Source organism: Caenorhabditis elegans, chromosome V, assembly GCF_000002985.6.
Source record: "Caenorhabditis elegans chromosome V".
Lineage (NCBI taxonomy): Eukaryota > Metazoa > Nematoda > Chromadorea > Rhabditida > Rhabditidae > Caenorhabditis > Caenorhabditis elegans.
The window spans coordinates 7,006,185-7,028,177 of NC_003283.11; the positions used below are offsets into that span (position 1 = coordinate 7,006,185).

A 21,993-nucleotide genomic window follows, 5' to 3' on the forward strand; every position below is an offset into this window, starting at 1 on the left:
CACTACCAATAAAAAATAATTCAACTTAAAAACTAGTTCGGATCAAATCAAACACATACCATCATCAAATATAACCCTCATATCGTCAGATTATCCTTTTCATTCTCCTTCATTCTACCATTTCTACCATTTCTACCATTTCTGTTTAACCGGACAATGTGCCGATTTCTCGTCGCCCTCCTTTTTACGGCAATTTCTGTCTATGCAGGAGCTCCAACAGGTTTGTTGCATTCAGTTTTAGATCTAAAAATAAAATAATTCAGCCGAGGAAGCAAAAGCTGAAGTAGTTGCCGCCGGTGTCTCTGAGGCCGCCGCTGATGGAATTTTAAAGATTGCGGAGACCTACAAGGGCCAATTCGAGGCAGCAAAAGGTGATCGGGAAGCTGGAAAGAATGTTTTTCACACATTCCACGCAGAGGTTGATAAGTACATGGAAACACAATCGGAAGACGACCAGATTGCTTACAAGGCATTTGTTGATAAGAAGAAGGCCGAGCTTCAAAAACGTAACAGTACACCAAAGGCTTAGATAATCATGGAAGATCTATATTTGGTTAATAATCTGCTGAGAAAGTATTTGTCATTTATATGTCTTCTAAAATTAATTATTTGGATAAAGTACTACATATTCAGATTTATATGAAGATAGAGAACCAGGGAGTTTTGTATAATGGTAAAAAATGGCTTGAGTCGAATATTTAGAATTTAAATCTCGAAGCCTTTGCCCAAGGTTTTAAGACTTCTCCCATCACAAATTCAAGCAAAAAGCCCTTCTTACAAAAATAGTTTTTTTTAATATTAAGTGAAAGTTTATGAAACATCTCCACCTCGGGAATGCGGACAGGCGTTTCAAGCTTATTTTTATTTTAGTTTATGATTTAATTTTGTTCAAGCCTTGCATACACCAAATAATGAAACGCAAAAGCGAGAGAAATTTTAATTTTTTAAAGCGCAAATCAATATAGCAGTGGACATTTGTAAGCGCATTCGGAAGCAGCACTTCCGAAGTGGTTCAGAAAAAGGGTTTTAGGACTTTTCGCTTGCTATATCAGTTTGTTTCTTCACGATTTTTAAATAAGTGAATAAATTTTCAAAAAACAAATAACTTCGCATAAAGATGAATATAATTATTTATTCGGATGTCACAAGATTATTCAGAATTAAAAAATGTAACGGAAACAAACGTTCAATACGCTCCCAGTGGTGTTACAGGCTGAAGATTTTGATTTAGTTTCTTGATCTCCTACTTTTGTTCATATTTTTCTATCAAGTTTGTGTCTTGTGCAGTTCATTTGAAAAACACGAAATTTTTTCTGATCGAGATCTCAAAATTGATATCGATGGCGAACAATTTCGGTTCATGCCTTCGGCCCGGTCATCCTATAAAAGAGTCTGATAGAACCAAAATATAATAAGAAAGTTTAAACATGAGAACACTTCCTATTCTTCTTCTTGTCATAGTCGGCGTTGTCTACTGTTATCCATTGAACGAGGACAATGTCGATTTGGAATCGGATGTTGCCGAGATGGAGGGAGCTGAGTTGGACAGAGTGAAGAGAGCAAGTGATCATAAACTTGAGAAGAAGTTGGATGAAATCGTGAGTTACTACCATATTTGATGGTAACTAATGAAAATTCAAAATTTCAGATGGAAAAGGTCGAGAAGATCAAGGACAAGATTGAAGAGAATAAGGAAAAACGTGTAAGTAATTAAAGCGTATTAAAGTTGACTTGGTTTGCTTAAAAATATTTTATAAAAAATTGTATAACACATGAAATTTATGTTTTATATTAATAGTATGTTTTAAACTCATCTTTATTTATTTTTAATTTCAGGAGAAGAAGAATAAGAAGAAGGGAAACAAGAAGGACGAGGACGAGGAGGAGGAAGAGGATAAGGATAAGAAGAAGAAGGACAAGAAGAAGAATAAGGATAGTGAAGAGGAAGAGGACAAGAAAAAGGATAAAAAGAAGAAGAATGATAGCAGCGATGAATCCGAAGAGGAAAACAAGAAGAGAAAGAACAAGAGAAAAAACTGAACAGCTTTACTTTTCATGTGAATAGTAGTTTCTTGTATTATCATTTCGACATCAATAATAAACCTTTGAAATTCTACAAACTTAAATTTATGTAGTAATTTCACGGAATTCGATATTTTAATTTGAATCAATAGATTTGATTTGTAGATGTGCACATTTTTGAGAGGCAAACAATTAAAATTAAATCATTATTTTTCTTTAAAAAAACAGTTAGCAAAGTCAGATTCAATTACTTCTGAAAATGGAGGAAAGGCCAGACTTTGGATCGAACATTAAAAAAAAAACAAAGTACTTTTGGAGTTTTCATTTTTTCATCGCTCTTTAATTTATGTTTTGATAAATTATCCGTTGCGGAACTGAAAAGTTGCCAAAATTTGCGTAGTGAAAATAGGTATTTTTCCACAACTTTGAACCACCATGACTTTTTAGATCAAGAAATGTTCAGAGCGTCTCACTACGAAATTCGGTAATTCTGGCCTGCTTTAGGTCTCAAAACGCAACGTCTAAGATTGCTGTATTCCACCTTAGAAAGTTTTAAAAAATTGAAAAATATGGTGAAACACAACTGCTCAGAACAATATTTAACTGAAAAAAACCTGTTTTGTAAAGTTAAGGTAAAAAAAAACGATCTAAAATTATCCCTTTTATACAATACAGAGCCCGATCTATTTTCTGTCTTGTGCTGCTTATAAAAAAATTCACGACAGTTGCTTCTTGTCATTATATTTTTCAAAACTATCTTCTAGTTGACGCTCAAGAAATCATGGACCTTGAAACCTTGTGTTCTCGGTCAGCTCTAGACTCTCTGTCCAATCCACACTCTTTAAATTTTTTTTTTTGAAAAAGCATTCGTAAAGTATCGGTGGAGTTCAAAAGGTTGAACTATTCGATTCTTGGTTCAAAGTTGTTTTATCGATGTGATTGACAGCTCGAGACCACATAAATAGCACCAGAGAATAACCAAAAATTCAGTTGATCCAAGATTTTTGAATCCGAAAATTTTTCAGAAAAATCATTTTTAGTTTCCGTTTTAATTCAATATTATGTTTCTCTCCGATATTTTTTCGCTAATGAAAATAAATAAATAACAGATTTTTATTAGTATTGCACCTCAAACATTGTTGAAAATTTAAACCTGCATTATCTATTGGTGTTGCACTCAGGTTCAGTTGCGAGAGCCACTTCTATAACACAGTTTTTAAATCTCATTTTTGATGATTGTTTTCAAATTATCGAAAAAAATAATTTTCACATTGTATTTTTGATACAACAATCGATAATTAACTGTTTACATACACATAACCTATTTTGTAAAATTAAAAAAAAAAACTTACAATTAGAACATTAGTCATGTGGTCATTTCAATTTTTAAAAAATACTGTAGATAGCGATGAACAAAAATATCAACATTACCAATTTGACAAAAAAAGTCATTAATGCTGTTTCATTGTAAACTTGAATGGAAATTTCCTTTCGATTTTTGACTCATAATAATTCAGATTCAAAAGAAATGCATGAATGATTCATTTTCGATTCATTTCATTTCAAGTGGGTTTGAAATTTTGTCGAACTTCATATCAAAAATCTGTTTTGTAAAGTTCTTCATCTCCTGTCTTGTGTCTTCTGTCCCGACTTTGTCAAATGAAAAGAAAACTTTTTTCAACATCAAAATCTCTAGTTCGATATCATCTTTATCAATTCGTGATCTTTCTCCACTATAAAAGTAACTATCCATTTTTTGGGAGGTATTCTTCTAACATGCGGACATTACCTATACTTATCCTTGCCATTATTGGCGTTGCCTACTGTTATCCGGTTGATCAGGATTCTTTAAATGCAGAAGTTGAAACTAAAACTGATCTTGTCAAGATGGGAAGTGATTCCGATTCTGATTCCGATTCACAGAGAGTGAAGAGAAGTGGACAGGGATTGGAAAAAGCTGTTGAAAAAATTGTAAGTTTTTTCGGTGTTTTTGTGAGTTATTATAAGTTTTTCGTTTTAGATTGAGAAAGTAGAAGATATCAAAAACAAGATCCAGGAACACAGAGAAAATCGGGTAAGTTCAGATGATCTCTAAATATCTCTAGATATTGTTTTGTTTGAGAATAAAAAACAGAGAATATAGAAAACTTTCTGAAAACAAATCTTTACAGATGAGGCACGGTGAAAGGGGAAGGGTATGAATTTAAAAACTAAACTTATAGCATTCATAAAGCCATAACAAACGCTAATAACCTGCTATAACACTTTCCTTACTCATCAATATGGTTTTTTTCTTCAGGGAAGACACGGACACCATGGAAGACATGGAATGGGAAGACATGGAGGACATGGAAGACGAAACAAAAGTGGTTCTGATTCGGATTCGTCGGATTCTTCAGAAGATAAAAAGAAGAGAAAGCAGATGAGGGATAAGAAGAAGCAGGAGGAAGAAGATAAGAAGAAGGAGGAGGAGGAGGTGAGTTATCTGATTGGAATGGCATTTGCAGTAGCAAATCAGGAATCATGTAAATGTTAGAATTCAGTGGAAAACACTTGAGGATACTAGTCATCTCTAGATTCTCTTGATCGTTTTTCCGATTTGGGGTTTTTTTATATCAGTTTTAATTTTTCATTTTGTTGATTGAAGCTAGTATGAAAATATAGGCGCTTATGAGTTCAATTCACTTGTTGACTGAAATTTCCAGTGAAATGTACCCATCATTTGTCTGGAAAAATTATCAGGTACTCAACAAATTTTATAAACAATATTCCGAAGATATCCCGAGATATATTTTTTCTGTTTGAGATAGCATTGTGTGACATGAAACTTGATTTTTTTTTAAATCACCAATACGAAATTATTATATTGGCATTTTTGTTGGAATGTTATGGAAGAGTAAAAAATTCCAGGCAAATGGGTGTTTGAGTAGACTATTCACGGTCACGTAGCGTTTGAGATATTGTCCATCAAGACTAATTGAAGCCTCACTCTTTTTTTTTTAAATCTGAATATTTTTTAATGACAAAAAACCAATAACTTCCTTCGAGTTTTTTGGAGGAAGACAAATAAAACTATCACTAGACCAAATATATAATGTAACACCGGTGAAACTTGAGATTTAATATTTCAGAAAGACAAAAAGAAGAAGGATAAGAAGAAGGAAGAAGATGATGAGGAGGAAGAGCAAAAAGATAAGAAAAAAAAAGACGAGAAGAATGACGATGATGATGAAGAAGACAAGAAGAAAGACAAGAAGAAAAAGAAGGATGATAATGATGAGGAGGAAAAAGAGAAAGATAAGAAAAAGAAGGACAAGAAAAAGGACGATGATGACGATGAAGATGAAAATGATAAGAAAAAGGATAAGAAAAAAAAGAAGGATGACAAGGATGATGATGAGAATGAGGATGACAAAAAGAAGGACAAAAAGAAAAAGAAGGATGATAAGGAAAAGGATGATGATGATGAGGAAGAGAAGGATAAGAAAAAGAAAGACAAAAAGAAGAATGACGACGACGAAGAAGATAAAAAGAAGGACAAGAAAAAGAAAAAGGACGATGATGACGATGAGGATGAGGATAATAAGAAAAAGGATAAGAAAAAGAAGAAGGATGATAAGGATGATGAAGATGAGGAAAAGGAGAAGGACAAGAAGAAAAAGGATAAGAAAAAAGATGATGACGATGACGATGATGAAAAAGAGAAAAAAGATAAAAAGAAGAAAGATGATAAGGATGATGATGAGGATGAAGACAAAGATGATAAGAAGAAAAAGAAGGATGATGTAGATGATGACATGAAAAAAGACAAGAAAAAGAAGGTGGGTCAAGATTTAAGATTTTGGAACATGATTTTTCACATTCAGTGTAATTTAACTTTTTTTCGATAAAAACAAAACTTCTCATAGAATCTAAAATTATTAAAATCATTCAAGGAATCCCTTTTTGCTTAAAAGTTCACAAAAATATTATCAATTGCAGGAGGATGACGATAAAGAGGATGAAGATGACAAGAAAAAGGACAAAAAGAAGAACTAATTATAGACATGATGTTATAGAATTCGCCGATTTCCAACCAAAGCTAATAAATTTGTAAATACTACAGGCTCACTATTTGAAAAACGAATTTATGATACAATCAAATTTTTCACTGTACATATTTGTACATTCTGTACACTGTACAATACATTATTAATATTTTCTGGCGTTTTTATTGGTCGTAACCTGTTTTTCAGCGAATAACAGTCATAATATGTATATTTCCAATATTAACTGAACGTTATCATTTTTCTTGCGAAAATTTCTAGAACACTGCTATGAAACCACTGCTTCATTAGTTTCTGGGAAAAACTTCTCATTGTTTTGATATTTTTTTACTAAGGCAACTTCAAAATGGTAGTCTTGATGTTATTGGTCTATCGTTAAAACTAGAAATACACAATTATTTTTAATTTGTGTACGTGTCTAGTGTAGTCAATCAGAAGGAATTCTAGTTAGAAAAAATTCGTGCGAACTCATAATTTCCTAATTTTCATGTCTAGCACAAACTCAAATTGCACCTGTTGTACCTCCGAAAGCAACTGATTTATTTGGTTATTCTATTATTCACAATCAGCTCTATCTTAAAATAATACGGAACAAGTTTCACACCACGGTTTCACGTGGCCAATCCTCAAAATGCCCTACGAAATTTGTTTTACTTGCTTGGATATGGAAGGAATGCAAAGTTGCAACAAGCTTGATTTAATGTTTCCGGGATACAAAAAATATACTGCAAAAACGTTGTGCAAAATTGATGAGTTCATTGGGTAAGTACCCCACGGCTCCAAAATGAGTTTATTATTTGAACAAATGTTGAATTATTTTTAATATTTTCAGCTCTTTTTCGATGAATATTTTAGCATTTGATCCTTATATTTCACTTGTCAGCATTATCATAAACATACTTCATATCGTGGTTCTAACGAGAAAACCATTACGAAGTTCGTCAATCAATGTAATTATGGCAGCTGTTGCAATTTTTGACGTTGGGGCCCAACTCCGTCCGGTGCAGATCGCGATAGTGGATATAGTGAATTTATTCTATCCGTGTGTTCTTCAATTAGACTCATACAATCAGCTTATATCAGAAATAGCTCTCGAAACAATTAAAGATTATTCGAGAAGATGCTCAACGTGGCTGTGTTTTCTGGTTGCATTAATACGAACATTAGTGGTTCGAAATCCAATGAATTCAAATTACGAAAGACTGACATACTCATCTACAGCTATTGTTTTTATTCTCATTGTCGTAGTTTTCAGCGGTCTTTTCAATATTTATCAATTATTTTCATATAAAATTGCCGAAGAGGAAAAATTTGATGTGTGCTTTGATTACGTGAAAGCTTATTTTCGAGACTACACCCAGCTTTTTTTGAAAAACAATAGTAGATTGCTCAAACTTTGGAACTTTGTTAACGCTCTCGCATCTTTTGTGAGTTTAACAAATCTTTAAAATTAAAAGCAATTATTAAATCTGTGATGACTTTTGTAACAGCCATAGGCCGCACATCTAGCGTTGCCTCCTCCCAATTTTATGAGCTGGAAACGATGTGTTTTTTTTCCAAACTACAGTAATCATGCAGTACTCCAATCATTGAAACAAATCATTGCAGATTATCCCATCTGTCGCCTTTCCTCTAGTTACCATCTTTCTAATCAGAGAACTTTTGAAAGCGGACAAAATGCGGAGAAAAATGACATCTACTTCGAGCAAATTGAAAGAGTCCCGGAATACTACAAAAGTTGTTGTATACAACACCATCATATTCAGCATAGTTTTATTCCCAATCGGTGTCACTATGGGATTTCAGTATTTGTTTATAGAAATCAAAGGAATAACGTAAGATTTTCATCATCTTATTTTGCTTTTTTGGAAGAATATTCAAAAAAATTTCAGACGAATTTTTGAATATCTAGGATTTGTTTTTTCAATGTTTTTTTCTGCAAACACAATGTCTCATTTCATAATTTGTCTTTTAATTTCATCACAATATAATGATACTGCAAAATTATTGTGTACATGTTGTTGTTGTGCTCGGGTTCGTTTCTCGTCATATATTTTGAATTTTACTTTCATTCTTCAGAATAAGAATAATAATACTTCTATCAGTTTGACGAGGACCTTTACAAATGGAGTATCGACTTCAATGAGCCCAATATCATAACTATTTATCAAGCAAATTTTAATTTGAAACAATTATCTGAACAGATATAATAATGTAATGTCAAAATACAAAAAAAAAACGGTAGGCACGCTTCAGTGGGTACAAAGTACAGTTTTAAACCATATGCTTATTTAACATCGTATGTGAAATTGGAACTTTACAATTCGTCAGATAGATTATATACTCTCAAAACACAACAATTTACTCTTTAACATATAATTTGACACATTCTTCGTCACCAACATTAACAAGGAATAACCGAATAAATCGATATTTTTCCACATCAATAAAATTTGGTTTCATGAAAATGTACTTTTCGTCTTCTAGAACTTTGAAAATGAAATCATGGAATTTTTCCTTCTCCTTTTCACCGGTTTCCAACAGAGCATTGTGAATTTCCACGTTCATTTGACAAATTTTAATTCCTTCCTTGTCAATTGTTCCGCCATTATGAACTTGATCAAGGAATGAAAATTCGTTGCCTTCGACGTCAATCCAAAAAATATCAATTCGACTTCTCTTCACAAAATACTTTAAAAAGTATTCAGCTCCAACGTGCTCGGTGATTTCTTCCTTATATCGTCGAGTTTCTGATTTAATTTACCACATTGAACGTTAAAAAGAAAAAATCACAAACCTTGAAAAACTCGCGAGTTTTTCATTCCTCTCTCACCACTGATCGCGTATTTATAAAATTTCCCTCCAAGTTTATTTTCGTAAAGATCTTTATTCACAATACTTGAAGGATCTGATCCGTAGAATTCAATGTTGGGGTATAACTGAAAATAGATTTCATACAGATTTTTTGAAAGTTTCAGAATTTTCAGCAAATCCAATGTTCTAATTTTTTGGAAAAAAACTTTTATTCTAAAAATATAATACATTCAAAACTAATGTACTTAATTATTTGGAAAAAATTTGGATTTAAAAATTAAATAAATTTTCATTTTAATAAATTTAATCTGTTCTTTTGGTAGACTATTTACCTCATTTAGTTTGATTTCTGCTTTAATATCCTGACCTATTCCCAAAGTGACCATTGTCAGTGTTTCGTTCTGAAAAGGTTTCACATTATTTACGGTTTCAAAAAAAAAAACAAAATTCACCTTTCTTGGAAGTACGACATATTTAACTTCGTCTCGATTGGGCGTTGTTCGAACATCAAGAGATTGGTATTCTTGTAGGATGTCGCATTCTCTGACTATATTGGTGAAGGAAAAGTAAAACTGAAAGAAGTTTTTATGGTAAGAATAGAGTTTTCGGTCCAATACCTCAGTATACTTATCTTTCAGAGGCAAAAGTCTTGGATGCACACAGTCTCGGAACACTTTGAACAAGCTTTTACTTGTATTAGGCTTTTTAAATGCGTAAGAAAATAAAAAGCAGACTACGATAAGTTTAATAATGAGGAACCTTCGAAGCCAACCTCTTTGAAAACATATATCTTCAAAAAATGTTTTATCTCTAAAATAAGTAGCTAAAGTTTATTACCTTTTTTCAATCGAAACATATTTAACTGCAAAAGCATTCAAACAATAATAAGAAATGGTATTGTCGTGTAGATTTTCCTTTTACTTTCAATCCTTATATATGAAAATTGAAATAAGAATGTTTGGTAGATTTTATCGAAGTCTCCGAAAAAAAAGTCCCGTTCATTGACTGGTTTTTCTTGCATGAAAGTTGTTGGGATTTTGACGATAAAAAAGTAGATGTGTTTTATGAAAATGTTAAATAGGAGAGGGATAGATATTTTATTTTTTAAAAAGCATTTTATTTATTTTTTTAATTCCATCTTACAGAATAATTGAGTTCGTGTGGTGATCACTTCAGAACAACGACGAATGCTTTCAAAGTGACGTGTCATTTTTAAACGAGGTTTCAATGAATTATGAATGTTGACATATATTCCAACGATGTGTTAACTGCTTTTCTTACTAGATTTATCAGAAGAAAATTGAGTTTTTAAAAGAATAGAAGAAGCAAGGTATTGCTTACATTCTTCGAATTCATCAAGCCAATTGTCTAGAGCTCTCTTGTAGCCAGTTTCCACTAATCTTAACACAACCAGTTTCTCATATACGTTCTTATTATGCACTACGCACTTGGCTGCAATCTTTCACATTTCCCAAACAGTATAAAGAACGTTTTTTGCTGCAAGTGCTCTAGAACTAATATTTTAATTATTGAAGTTTGTCGAATTGGGTTTTTTTCAAACTGTCCCGATACCATTCACGTTCAAAAACCGTATGTGTTTCAATCAATGTTTAACTTTTTTGCGAAATGCGAACAAGTTTTTATTGGCAAATTCAATAAACTATTATCAAATCTGAAATAAAATCTGTCGTTTCAAATTCGTCAAGCGTCCCAAGATCAAGTTTCAGTTTGCGCAATTCGGTACGGTATAATTATGTGCCACTCTGAAGTGTAGGTGCCTATTATCTGATCCAGAATTTAAAATTTTAATTATTATATGTAGGTGCAATTAACATAATTTGTCTATTTATCTGATAATTTTCATGATCATATTTAGTGCTGCTTCCACTTCATTCAACATGATTTCTGTACTGATGAGGTTTTAGGTTGAAAATGAATTCTAATGAATTCGATTTTGCAATCTCATATTACTGTGATTCAAGTTTGGGCTTCTGGCAAGGGTGAGGCTGAGTCAGCTCTCAAAATTGAACGATAACGAGAGAAGAAAAAGATTGCGCTTGTAACTCCTCACACCCAAAATCAGAAAATATTTTATAATCTAGACCATCTATTCGTTCAACTTCCAGAAATAAGGTCATTTGCAACCAATACGACGAGTCATAAGATTTTTGACATGTCAATCGGTTCAACTGTGTGCACTTTCCCACGCCATGAGAAAACAATGATTTCTTGCGACTTTTGATCTTATCTTCTGGAGCACACCCACTTTATGTCCATTTTTAAAATATAACCATGGTTGCCGAAGTTAACCTTCCTATTGCTCCAATTGCAATATTTTATCTGTGTTGCTCTATTGTGAGTTGCACCGGAAACTCAATTATGATAATTCTGTTTATCAAAGAAAAGTAAAAATTTTGTCCTAAATTTCAAATCGAATACCATAGTTTTTAGAAACTTTCACTCCCCTTGTCATTATATGATCACGTTCAGCTGTCTGGCGGATATGCTGCACCTATGTGGCCATTTTGTATTCAATTACCATATTTTTGCAGACGGTAGACAGAAAAAAGAAATCGGAGAAAATTTAATTGAGTGGTTTTCAGTAACGGATACACAGGCAAATTGTTATTGGATGCTATTTTTCACGAGTATCGGTAAAACAATGAGCAATCCGCTGATATTGATGACCGGAATTGATAGGCTGATTGCTTGCAAGTCACCAGTTTTGTAAGTTAAAAATAAGAAGAATTGCGTTTTTAAATTCAAATCATAACAGTTTTCTAAAACTTTTAAAATCCAAAAAGCAATTTCTAGAAAAAAAACTAAATACAACCATTCTGATGCACGTCGATTAAGATGTCAACACAAGAAATCTACAAAACTTACAAAAAAGATGTCACCAAAGCAACTAATTTTGCGCAAAAATCCGATAAGTATTCGTAGGTAAAACATTAAGTCTTCAGGTATAGCCACGAGGAGTAAATGCATCAATGGAAACATACCTGTCTCTCGTGGACCAATCCTACGACCAACCAAATTTTTAATGCTTGCAGGAAGGAAGAATGGTACTAACTTTTACCAATTTCCAGATACCGAGCTCTTCTTGAACGTCCGAATCTGTACGTGTGCGGGCAATTGATTCTTCCAACAGCTTACTCATCATTTCTCATGGTATCTGGTTTTCTACAAAGAGATACTGTAACGTGAGTCAGGTTGCCTGGCTTAATTCCCACTCGATTCCAAAATTTCAGACAAATATATTGCGCAGTTCCTGCAGCGTTTGCTGGCACCGCATTTTCCAAATTTAATACGAGTGGGATATTTATCAACATAGCAATTGTGATAGTTTATTTTTTCACCTTTCTCCAACTCCGCACCTACGCAGGAGCTACTCAAATGAAAGTCGTGTTCCGCTCGATTCTTTGGACAGTGATATTCGTGATAATTGGCTGGAGTAGTGTGACCATTGCAAATCAGTTTGCTATATTTGCAAAAGATGCAGCTACTCGGAAGCTCATTTCTATTTACGCTGGAATCGGTGTTAATCTCGCTTGCGCCAGTAATATTTTTGTTTTCTACGCCATCAAGTGAGTGGTTTATTAAATTTTAATTCTTCCTGGTTGAACATTGCAAAATCTGGTTAAGTTATAAAATTGTGTATTTTCAGCACGGAATATCGAAATGCGATTCGGCGCCTTTTTGGCTTATCCAGCAGTCTCTCTAATCGTGCAACGAGTCTCGGACCGAGAAGTACAACTAAAATAACACCAGTTACTACGATGTAATTTATTATTACAAACAACCATAATAGTAATAATAATAACAATGTTCGAATCAAAATAAAGCAAGTTCCTTGATCAAAATATTATCACTCGTAATTGAATCTTCCTTTCTCATTAGCTTTAATGCTTCCCGAGGTGTCATTGTTATAACTCCATCGACTGAAAAACATGCTCCGTTCGCCCATGATCTTCTGAAAATGAAAGTAGATTTTAAAAAATAAAGTTCGACTTCAAACTTACTTTTTTAAAATTGGCGCATTCGAGTTAGTAATCGCAATTTGCTGAACACAGACTGGCATGGAAGCTCTTCTAGAATCGGTCACAAGAACATTATAGGACCTCTTCTGTTTAGCTGATCCATAGTAATTACTCGTGGAGTATTTCTTTGTGTAATCTGGGTTATCAACAAGAAGATGCGAAGAAAATCGATCAGTATTCATGGATCGTGTCTCCGATATCTGACTTCCACGTCGCTTCCCTCCGCAGATTAACGGACCAATTGTGGCGATTGCAGATGGATAGAAGAAGACCACTGTGATCCAATTGGTTATCAATAGAATGATAACCAGTAAAATCACATTTGACTGGCCAAAGTGATACCAAAGATACAAAAGTGCAAATCCAGAACAGATCGAGGAAATTGTTACTTGAGAAAACAATGCGTCCACCGTGTCCAACACTTTTGCACTGTGATTCTTTTTTCGAGACATGCTGTAAATGTTGCAGAACCGAAGTGCACCATCTGCAGGAATAATGCTGTAAACCACAAATTGAATAGGATCAACTCTGATGTTTCCAAATACGAATTCCTGCAAACAAATTAATATTTAATGAAAATAAGTTCATTTCGCCACTGACTCTGAGCAATTCAAAAACCACCAAAGTGAACGAGAAGCCCACCAAAGCAATGATAGTGTTGATTTGAAGTTTGTTAACAGTGCAGAAGAATACCGGTGGAACTATGAAAAGAGATAAACAGAGAGTGATGGATTCATAGCAACGGAAAAATGAGCACTCGACAGTTCCTTTGTCTATGGAGATATTCATGAAATTCACGAAACGGACAATGTTAAGCGTTCTGGAAAATGCATGGTAAAGTTGTTGGCACGCAAATTTTTCAAGTTGTGCCTATTTTTAAAATGTTAAAATTCTATGTATAGAGCTTCTCAAAAAAAATATTTACTTGGCAATGAAAATTCAAAAAAAAAACATTTCAACTACTTATATGTAGAATATTTTTTCCCCCGAGTATTTTCCCGATCTAGTTTTTGTTGTTGTGATAACAATTACATATCATGAGTTTTATTTTTGGATCAAAGCTCAGTATGACTAGTATTTCCTTTTCCACGGTCTGGAGGCAGTCTCTGAAACTCACACAAATCCTGTGATAACCACAAGGTACGCAATTACGAAGGGAATTTTTGCGGGGGACGCGAGCAAACGTTGCCCAATTTGGCACATGAGATGAGCAAAGTACACGAGCTTCTCCTCCACAAATGCTTGGATTCCACGTAAGAAGCTTAGCCGAACTGTTGGAATACACTGAAATAATATTGTTTGCGTAGGGGAAAGGGTTTAAATGTCTTTAAAGGGTTTCTGATTGGATAACAAGGAAGTTTTGTTGTTGCAGAAACTTTGGCTAATCTTGGCTTAATTTATACATTTAGATTTGGTATTAGACACAACTACAGTTTGCGATAAGATTATAAGAAAACATACCCAGTTATAAGTGTTCCGGATTAACAAAATAGACAGTGCAACCATCATAATGCAGATGTTCTGAAGTAGGTTTAAAACACATAATGTCACTGATGGTATGATAGTTTTGGCAGGCGATACTATAATTGAGACCAGTGGAATTATAGAAGCACACGTGGAGGTGGTTAATAACATTGGTAGAGACTTATCGACTGTTGCTAGTAGTAGTCGAACAATGGTGGATGAGCAGGGACCTCTTCTGGAAATTTTAATCATTTTGGTAAATTTGACAAACTATCATCGGGAAAATCTACAATGTAAAAAAATAATCTGACGTTAAAATTTTAATAACAATCAATAATGATCTAAATTTACCTGTACTTATCCCAACATCTTCTTAAGAAAATCGAGTTGGCTGTTGTGACATGTAAAATAACCACAATGTGAACAGGGTCTGGATCCAGATAATGATTGAGCCTTGACAGAAATGATAATATGCAAATTGAAAGGAAAGTTGTTATTGCTGTAGAAATCGTAACTGGAATACTTCGTGAGAACACTGTTAGGCAGACAAGGGGGATGAGCAAAAATGGAATTAGAATTTGAGGGTCTGCAAATAATTTATTTATGTTCAGCGTTCAGTGATACTTTGATCACCTTGAAATGTTCCAGCCGGCTGATCCAATCCATTTGAATCCTGAAAAATTGTATCACTGAGATCAAAATTACCAGACTTGTTTAATTAGTGGAATTCGTGAGTATTCATTGGCTTCACATTTGCAACGCGATTTTGAAAGATCAAAAGCTCACCTGAACATGTATTTGCATCAGCTCAAATGTGAAGGTCAATAGAAAGAATGTGAAGCTGGCAAGGCTCCAAAAGAATAATACAAGGATTGGGCGGAACTGGAGAAAATTTGAGATTCTGAAAAATTATTTAAATGACTAAACAAGAAAATTAGTTTGTTACAGACAGTTTTTAAAAGTTTAATTGGTTAGAATTTTAAAGCCGAAATTTGTTGTATGAGATGCTTGCCTACATGGCTTACACACTTGAGATTTTTAAAATTATTTTAAACATAATTTCAAGATTATGAAATTCAGGGAATTCGTGTTTTACTGTTTTTATCATCAAAAACTAAAAAATTGAATTAAAAATAATGATGAGAACTTTTGGTTTAAAACAATAAAAATAAAACTCACTTTTTAGCGACGAGAAGCATTTTTTTTTCTTATTCTGGTAGTGCCGAGCAGACTGACTTTAAAATTAAGCGAATATTTTTGCCTCCCACTATTTTTTGTTGTGCTCACTCGAACGGCTTATCTGGGCTCTAGAATATCATTAGACTTTAAACCAAAATTCTACGAAGCGACGGAAAAAGAGATAGAGCGTGTTAACTTGGATATATGTCAGATGAATTAAATTGTGGGTGGATTGGAAGAGATAGGAAAAGCTGATTATAAAAAATAATGAATGCAAATTAGAGAATTGAAAAGAATAGAAACCAGGATTCATGCGAAAAAAAATTCCAAAATTTTTGATTTTTTTTGTGGTTTTTTTTTTCTTTTCAGTCTGCATAATCTCGTTATGTGGGATGACTCTTCTGATTTTTGAACGGACGTTTGCATGAATGAAGAATAGCAATAATTTGAAGAAATGAAATTCGAACCAAAAAAAAAAGAAATTTTCACAAATGATCGTTTGAATAAATTTGTAGGGTTATCGGGTTACAATAATATGTGTTTTTTTTTAAATAAGTTTAAAGCGAATTTTAAATTTTTCAAACTATAATTTCAGATTATAATCATTAAAAGGAGATATAATTTTTTAATTATTAAAGCATATGAAATTTGTTTACCAATTGAAAATTTTCAAAAAAAGATATCGAAAACAAGACCTGAGTCATAAATTCCAGACAAAAAATACACGCATTTCTGTTCATACAAAGCATGAAAATTTTGAAAGTCTGTGTGATCGGTCATTTTGATTCGAGGTGGATCTTGGAGCATCTATGATACATCTTTCTTTGATTAAATAAATAATAAAACTTATTAATCTAATATTTATTCACTTTGGAGCAACATTTTGATCCCATAAAATATTTGTCATTTACATGCGCATTTCTATTCAATAACTTCCGAATATCTACTCAAACAACCACCTACTCAGATTATGATTCTCAATTGACGTGATTTTGGATCAAGAGCTTGCGTACTCTTCATTTTAATTTTCAAAATTTGAAAAATTTTTTGAGCTTAAAAAAATTGCTTAAAGAAAAAATGCAGTTAAGTGTTAAGTTTGTATTCTACAGTAGTCTGAACTTTTGTAAATATTTAAAACATACTTTCGATTAACTTTTGGTAAAGTCTATATGTTTCTGTTCTAAAAATGTCTTTACAACTTTATCATTGTACTCGTGAAAGAAAAAAAACACGAATAATATTGTCTTGAGTCGTTTGAGATTTAAAAAAAGGAAAAATGTACCCAAATGGCGTAAGAGGAAACAAAAATCTAAAAGTGACAAGAAATCGGAACCTAATTAGTAATCGGAGAGGGAGGGACTAATTAGAATACACCGCCATCATTGCAATGCTCATGCTTTTTGACGTACACTTCTGAAAAGAGCGGAAAGACACGAGACGTACATGAAAAATCTTAGGATAAAAATCACGGCATTTGGTAGAGACTAGAAGAAGCACTCACTCATTGAAATAGTTTCTCGAAACAGATTAAACGACGATATGTGATTTGAGAGAAAAGAGAATATTGACGCACACTATAAGAGCATTTGCTTATGCCGTTCACAACAAATGGATTATCACCTCTCTATATCTGGTTCTAGACGGAAAAGCGACACCGACTACGACAAATGGGGAAAATATGAGCAGAGTGAGAAAATATGTTTTGAGATGGATAAAAATAATATGTAAAAGGAGAGCAACGCGTCGTCAGTTGTCAGATTCAATTCGGCGTCAATTTTGGCATATACTCAGAGAGGTTATCTTCGGATTATTACTCGGTTCTTCGGTGTTTTGTGTGTGCGTCGAAATGACGAATATAAAACATTTATTCTAATATTTTCAGTTGGGGGATATATTTAGATCTATCTGTCCATATTAATAGAAAATTACATTTGGGAGAATTAGATTTGGAAATTGACTAAAAATCTCTTTCCGGAGGAACAAATAGATTTTTTTTCCTGACAGATTCTAAACAAACCATCGATAAATAAAAGTCTTAATTGTTGTAAATGTTATTTTTCAAAAAAAACATGATTTAAAAATTGGCAAATGCTGTAAAAGCATGAAAGAGTGATAGGTACTTTTTTGATTTTGGCATAGTTTAAATTTGACAATTATAAATTCGTCAACCTACTATGTTTAAAGAAAAGCTGGAGTTAAAGCCAAAAATAAAAATTTGGCGATGAACAGGACTGATATAGGTATAGGCAAGCACGTAGGACGAGCCGATGGTTTTTTTAAATATATATATATATTTTTTTTTAAATAGTGTTTCTTTTTTGTATAAAAGAACCCTTCAACCTAATTTTTCAATTTTTCATCGATAAATGGGACAGTAAATGTGAAATGTTCAAATTTAAATTTAGTACTTAATAATTTTTCAAAGATCTGGAATAAAAAATTATGTGTACTCATAAAAATCAAAAAGATAAAATGAATAGGGTAAATTAAAATAGTAAAATAAAACGTATTTTTCTCAGCCGCTTGTAAGGTGATATTTGAAATCCCTCGTTACATATAATGCCAAAAATATGTGAAAATAAACACTTGTCGACCTCCGTTATAATCCAATCTTTACCAGATCAAATCCTTTTTGGAATTTTCTGATAACTTCAAATAGACTTCACGAATTCGAATAAATTTTTCAAAAATTATTGCTAAAGAAAAAAAACACTGAACTATGAATATTAAATATCAAAACATTAAGAATTTACTAATCCGTAACCAAAAAGGTTTGTCATATGGTTGAGATGGCATGGGAACACGAGTGTAGACAAAATGTGATCTTATACTAATGTGTAGTAGAAATATTTGAACAATTTATGAGTACATTGAAAGATTATGTGTACCAGGAAGATAATATCAAGGAAGAGATAATTTGTATGTAATCTTCATTTATAGAAGAAAAAATAAAAAAGCCGATTTGAATAATAAAAACAAAATAAGCAGACAAGGAGGGTGTTCCATTTATCCAGACTGAAAGGACACTTTTTGTGTTTTAGTCGTCGTTATGCCGCTTCCCGGAATCTGGAAAAGCAAAATAGACAGATTGATTTGAAAATAAGGAAATTGGAAAACCTCTGAGTGAGCGGGGGACGACCACCTCCCCGTCCACCGTTTTGGGGGTGTGGTAGTGAATCTCTGTGGGTTTGACAGCTGAATACGACGCGGTCCTTCTAGGGTACGAGGACGATGAAATGAGCTGCTGGAGGGCCTGGAAGTCTGAATATCGGATTTAGTTGTTTGGAGAGTTTTTGAACAGATTTATTTCTGAAGTTTCATGGACTCATTTGAAAATGTAAATTTAAGATAGGGATAAGCTTGTTCAACAAAAGTAGTTTGAATTTTCTTAAAGTTCGAGTTATGTACAGGATTTCACTTGACCAGGCAAGGTTGGTTTTTTATAAAATTGTTTTTTTTTTGAGTATATCTTTCAGGTTTAAATTAACTGTACTGAATTGGTTTTTTAGAATCTAATAATATGACTGTTAGTTTTAAAGTTTACATTTAATATCAAACTTTCCTCTTTCTAACCTTCCGGTAATAGTATTTTCTTGGTTTGTACGTCTTGAACTTCTGTAACATTTTCACAAATAAATCTTCAAAAAGTGACCTGAATTTGTGCATTCTGCATTCTCATCATCTCATTCATGATTCTAACGTGATCTCTCATCCAGTCATCGAATCCATCGGGTTGATACATCATCTGTGAAGTGACATGCTTAGAAAACAAAAGAGAAACATAAACACGTTTATTAGATTTCAGTGAACTTGGGAAAGTGAACGACGTTCGACGAAACACACAGAGACTATACAAGGTGCAATAGTGACGGGTGTTAGTCTTAAGCATCATCGCCAACCTTTGATTCAGTTCCTGAAATTTGAATAGATTTAGAAGGAACCTTTAAAATTGTCACCTACCAAATGAAGTACTCGGAGCACCAAATCCCATTCCCCCGAAACCCATTCCCATGTTGTGCTGAATATTGCTCATAATCGCGTTGTGACGATCCATTGCATCCTGAATATTTGTTTCTTTTTGAAGTTCAACTAATTTATTGAAAAAGTAATATAAAACAGTAGATTTTCAATTTTTAAAATATTTTTCAAGTGTTTTCATTTTCAAAACTAAACGTAATATCGATGGGGTCGTTTATTCGTTTTTATTGAGAAAAAAAATCGAACAAACAGTCGTTGCCAACTGAGTTTGCTGCTGAAATTTCAAAAAATTCACTTAATAGGTTAATTTTGATTGCTTGTTAATATAAATGTCAATTATTGTTAACTTCTGAAAGATTTTCAAACAAAAAAAAAACAAAACAAAACCTTTTGAGCCTTCGCGATATTGCTTCTGATACTGTCACTCATTGCACTTGCCTTCGCTCTAGTCCAAAAAATAGTTGGTTATTTTATTAGCTATTGTTTCATTTTGTTATTTACCTCAGCAATTTTTTTCGAGACATCCGCCGCACTCATTGCATTGTTGTTAATTGATGAGAAGCTCTAAAACTAATATTACAAAGAACATTGAGTTAGTTTGAATTGGTTAGAATATTATTCAGACTGACAATGGAACTAGTGAATAGTTTTCTGTGAGTACTGTGAATTGAAAGACGGGAATTAAAGTTATTCAATGGAAAATAAACTCACTTGAGATTGTTGAGTGTCTGAAGAACCGAACGATTGGTGTCTGGAATTAATAATAATTTGGTCAATTGCCGGTGAAAAAACTGTACATTTGAAATTGTGAAGTCAAATCATATTGAGTGCAGCTCTAATAGAGGCGCACCTCTAATATTGAAAAATCAGCGTTTTTGAGAATTCTTTTAAAAAGATTATTTTCTGATTCAACAATTTTTCAAATTTCCGACTAGTTTTAAACATTTTTCAAAAATTAAACTCGGTACCAAAGCAACAAAATAACTTACTTGCTGTATGTCTGACTCCACGAGTTTGAACCTGGTTCATTTGAAGCAACAACCTCTGCATGTTCCGATCCTCCAGGAATTCTGCAGTTAACAATTAGAGAAATTCAAGCAAAATTGTTTAAGTTCTAGGAGATATCAAGAATCAAAAGTTCACAGTAGAAAGTGTGCATCAAAGTTTATCGGAAACCATTACTCACTCTTTATGATACGTTTTCTTATAGTTGTTCGGGTCTTGTCCCTGTCGTTCTTTTTCCTTCTGGTAGTCAGTACCAGTAGCAAACGATCCAGAATTCTGAATCTCAACGGCTGCCGCCATTCCAACCATCATCAATGCCAACACTATGATTTTTCGATTGTTGTCCATATTCTGTGCAGTTACACAGTGAAAAAAGTCGGCAAATACACACAAAAAAGAAGTGAAAACGAGAGAGGCAACAAATCTCGAAATGAATCAAAAAACTGGAAGTGATAAATGGGTGATATAAATATATTCGTTCAAATGTATCAGTAAAAGCACCACTCTCTTTCTTCCCCCGCTTCCCTCCGAGAGGGGAGCCTCCACCGTTTTATGTTCAAATCGAAGACCATCTAACCGTCATAAACACACGACACACATCCATTTCATCATTTCAAAAATTGAAGTAACACACAAAAAATTTGGGCAAAAATATCACCAACAAAGCCAACAAAATACTAGGTGGGAACAACAAGAAAACTGGTTTTTTTTCACTTCAAATTTAGTGGGATGTTGAGTTAAAGTGCGAACGAAATGGACACACAAAAACAATAAGAAAATGACCGAATTTAAGGAATAACACGAGTAGAGTGATTCATCAGGTTTTTTAAAATAATGTATCTGATGTAACTTCGGAAGTAGGCTAAAGTTCATAAGATATCGACATTTTTTAGAATCAACTCTCACAGTTTTTTTCAATTGATTTTGAGACACAATCGCCGAAAAAGTTCAATTCAGTCTAGCTGCAGCCGTTTTTGAAGCAAAATTTGCAGAACGCATTTCACAACCGTCGAGCGAATATTTGAACATCTGCCATGTAAAGTAACCAAAAAACAATATTTTGCTACGTGTACCAAACTATTTGTTTGGCAGAAGTGGCAGAAGGATTCTCATGCAAATAGGGTGTGGGAAAAAATGAACAAAACAACAAGAAAACGTTTTTCAGGGCAAGGGAAAAGCTATTGTGATAGGAGGATATATTTCAAAAAGTGCTCAGAGTTTATCAGTCGTCAACAGTTGTTCTCTTGCTGTCAACAAACGTCATAACCTCTGAAACTTTAATACAAAAAATGAACAATAAAAAAAATGAAAACCTAAATTTTGAAAACATGATTTTTCGATTTTTGTTAAACTTCATCTTTGATTTTTTTTTATTTTACAATTAGAGGGAATTCACCGAAACATTGTACTACGTACTTTGTCTTGTGGTGTTTATGAGCTCAATA

The 21,993-nt window shown here is 33.1% G+C and overlaps 8 protein-coding genes and 1 non-coding gene across 11 annotated transcripts; 5 read left to right on the top strand and 4 right to left on the bottom strand.

Annotated features, from left to right (window-relative positions):
• The first annotated feature begins 79 nt into the window (after positions 1–79).
• spig-10 (Inhibitor_I29 domain-containing protein) lies at positions 80–634 on the top strand. Its single transcript, NM_072372.6, has 2 exons — positions 80–220; positions 264–634. The coding sequence occupies exons 1-2, from the start codon at positions 157–159 to the stop codon at positions 527–529; spliced, it is 330 nt and encodes a 109-aa protein (NP_504773.1). The 5' UTR covers positions 80–156; the 3' UTR covers positions 530–634.
• A 482-nt stretch (positions 635–1,116) lies between these two features.
• On the bottom strand, positions 1,117–1,433 carry anr-21. The gene is made up of 2 exons (NR_102033.1): positions 1,428–1,433; positions 1,117–1,380 (listed from the first exon to the last, which is right to left on the bottom strand).
• Positions 1,423–2,115, top strand: drd-10 (dietary restriction down regulated). Its single transcript, NM_072373.2, has 3 exons — positions 1,423–1,598; positions 1,649–1,702; positions 1,837–2,115. Exons 1-3 carry the CDS (start codon positions 1,428–1,430, stop codon positions 2,038–2,040), a joined length of 429 nt encoding a protein of 142 aa, NP_504774.1. The 5' UTR covers positions 1,423–1,427; the 3' UTR covers positions 2,041–2,115.
• A 1,461-nt stretch (positions 2,116–3,576) lies between these two features.
• C33G8.2 (Cylicin-2) lies at positions 3,577–6,127 on the top strand. Its single transcript, NM_072374.2, has 5 exons — positions 3,577–3,993; positions 4,043–4,096; positions 4,322–4,498; positions 5,154–5,843; positions 6,004–6,127. The coding sequence occupies exons 1-5, from the start codon at positions 3,799–3,801 to the stop codon at positions 6,058–6,060; spliced, it is 1,173 nt and encodes a 390-aa protein (NP_504775.1). The 5' UTR covers positions 3,577–3,798; the 3' UTR covers positions 6,061–6,127.
• Positions 6,128–6,732: 605 nt separating this feature from the next.
• srw-127 (G-protein coupled receptors family 1 profile domain-containing protein) lies at positions 6,733–8,228 on the top strand (the record flags this gene model as incomplete). Its single annotated transcript, NM_072375.3, has 5 exons — positions 6,733–6,830; positions 6,901–7,495; positions 7,677–7,903; positions 7,961–8,102; positions 8,148–8,228. The coding sequence occupies 5 exons, from the start codon at positions 6,733–6,735 to the stop codon at positions 8,226–8,228; spliced, it is 1,143 nt and encodes a 380-aa protein (NP_504776.2).
• Positions 8,221–9,788, bottom strand: C33G8.13 (Methyltransferase FkbM domain-containing protein). Its single transcript, NM_072376.4, has 6 exons — positions 9,720–9,788; positions 9,500–9,672; positions 9,335–9,454; positions 9,215–9,283; positions 8,866–9,007; positions 8,221–8,818 (listed from the first exon to the last, which is right to left on the bottom strand). Exons 1-6 carry the CDS (start codon positions 9,736–9,738, stop codon positions 8,430–8,432), a joined length of 912 nt encoding a protein of 303 aa, NP_504777.2. The 5' UTR covers positions 9,739–9,788; the 3' UTR covers positions 8,221–8,429.
• A 1,386-nt stretch (positions 9,789–11,174) lies between these two features.
• srsx-32 (G-protein coupled receptors family 1 profile domain-containing protein) lies at positions 11,175–12,667 on the top strand (the record flags this gene model as incomplete). The annotated part of the gene is made up of 6 exons (NM_072377.2): positions 11,175–11,287; positions 11,334–11,437; positions 11,486–11,609; positions 11,972–12,085; positions 12,134–12,469; positions 12,550–12,667. The coding sequence occupies 6 exons, from the start codon at positions 11,175–11,177 to the stop codon at positions 12,665–12,667; spliced, it is 909 nt and encodes a 302-aa protein (NP_504778.2).
• On the bottom strand, positions 12,654–15,688 carry F20A1.4 (HMG box domain-containing protein). The gene is made up of 9 exons (NM_072378.5): positions 15,566–15,688; positions 15,173–15,287; positions 15,020–15,059; positions 14,738–14,972; positions 14,384–14,621; positions 14,040–14,206; positions 13,523–13,742; positions 12,905–13,473; positions 12,654–12,855 (listed from the first exon to the last, which is right to left on the bottom strand). Exons 1-9 carry the CDS (start codon positions 15,583–15,585, stop codon positions 12,717–12,719), a joined length of 1,743 nt encoding a protein of 580 aa, NP_504779.2. The 5' UTR covers positions 15,586–15,688; the 3' UTR covers positions 12,654–12,716.
• A 2,722-nt stretch (positions 15,689–18,410) lies between these two features.
• F20A1.6 lies at positions 18,411–20,971 on the bottom strand (the record flags this gene model as incomplete). 3 transcript variants are annotated; one of them, NM_001028648.5, is made up of 8 exons in its annotated part: positions 20,730–20,899; positions 20,533–20,613; positions 20,255–20,294; positions 19,526–19,625; positions 19,465–19,478; positions 19,218–19,310; positions 18,683–18,818; positions 18,572–18,631 (listed from the first exon to the last, which is right to left on the bottom strand). In NM_001028648.5, the coding sequence occupies exons 1-8, from the start codon at positions 20,894–20,896 to the stop codon at positions 18,603–18,605; spliced, it is 660 nt and encodes a 219-aa protein (NP_001023819.1). In that variant the 5' UTR covers positions 20,897–20,899. The 3 variants fall into 3 exon arrangements, with proteins under 3 accessions (NP_001023820.1, NP_001023819.1, NP_001256079.1); NM_001028649.2 differs by lacking the exons at positions 19,465–19,478; positions 19,526–19,625 and having other exon boundaries at positions 18,411–18,631; positions 20,730–20,971; NM_001269150.2 differs by lacking the exons at positions 18,572–18,631; positions 18,683–18,818; positions 19,218–19,310; positions 19,465–19,478; positions 19,526–19,625 and adding an exon at positions 20,021–20,107 and having other exon boundaries at positions 20,730–20,901.
• Between the last annotated feature and the right edge of the window lie 1,022 nt (positions 20,972–21,993).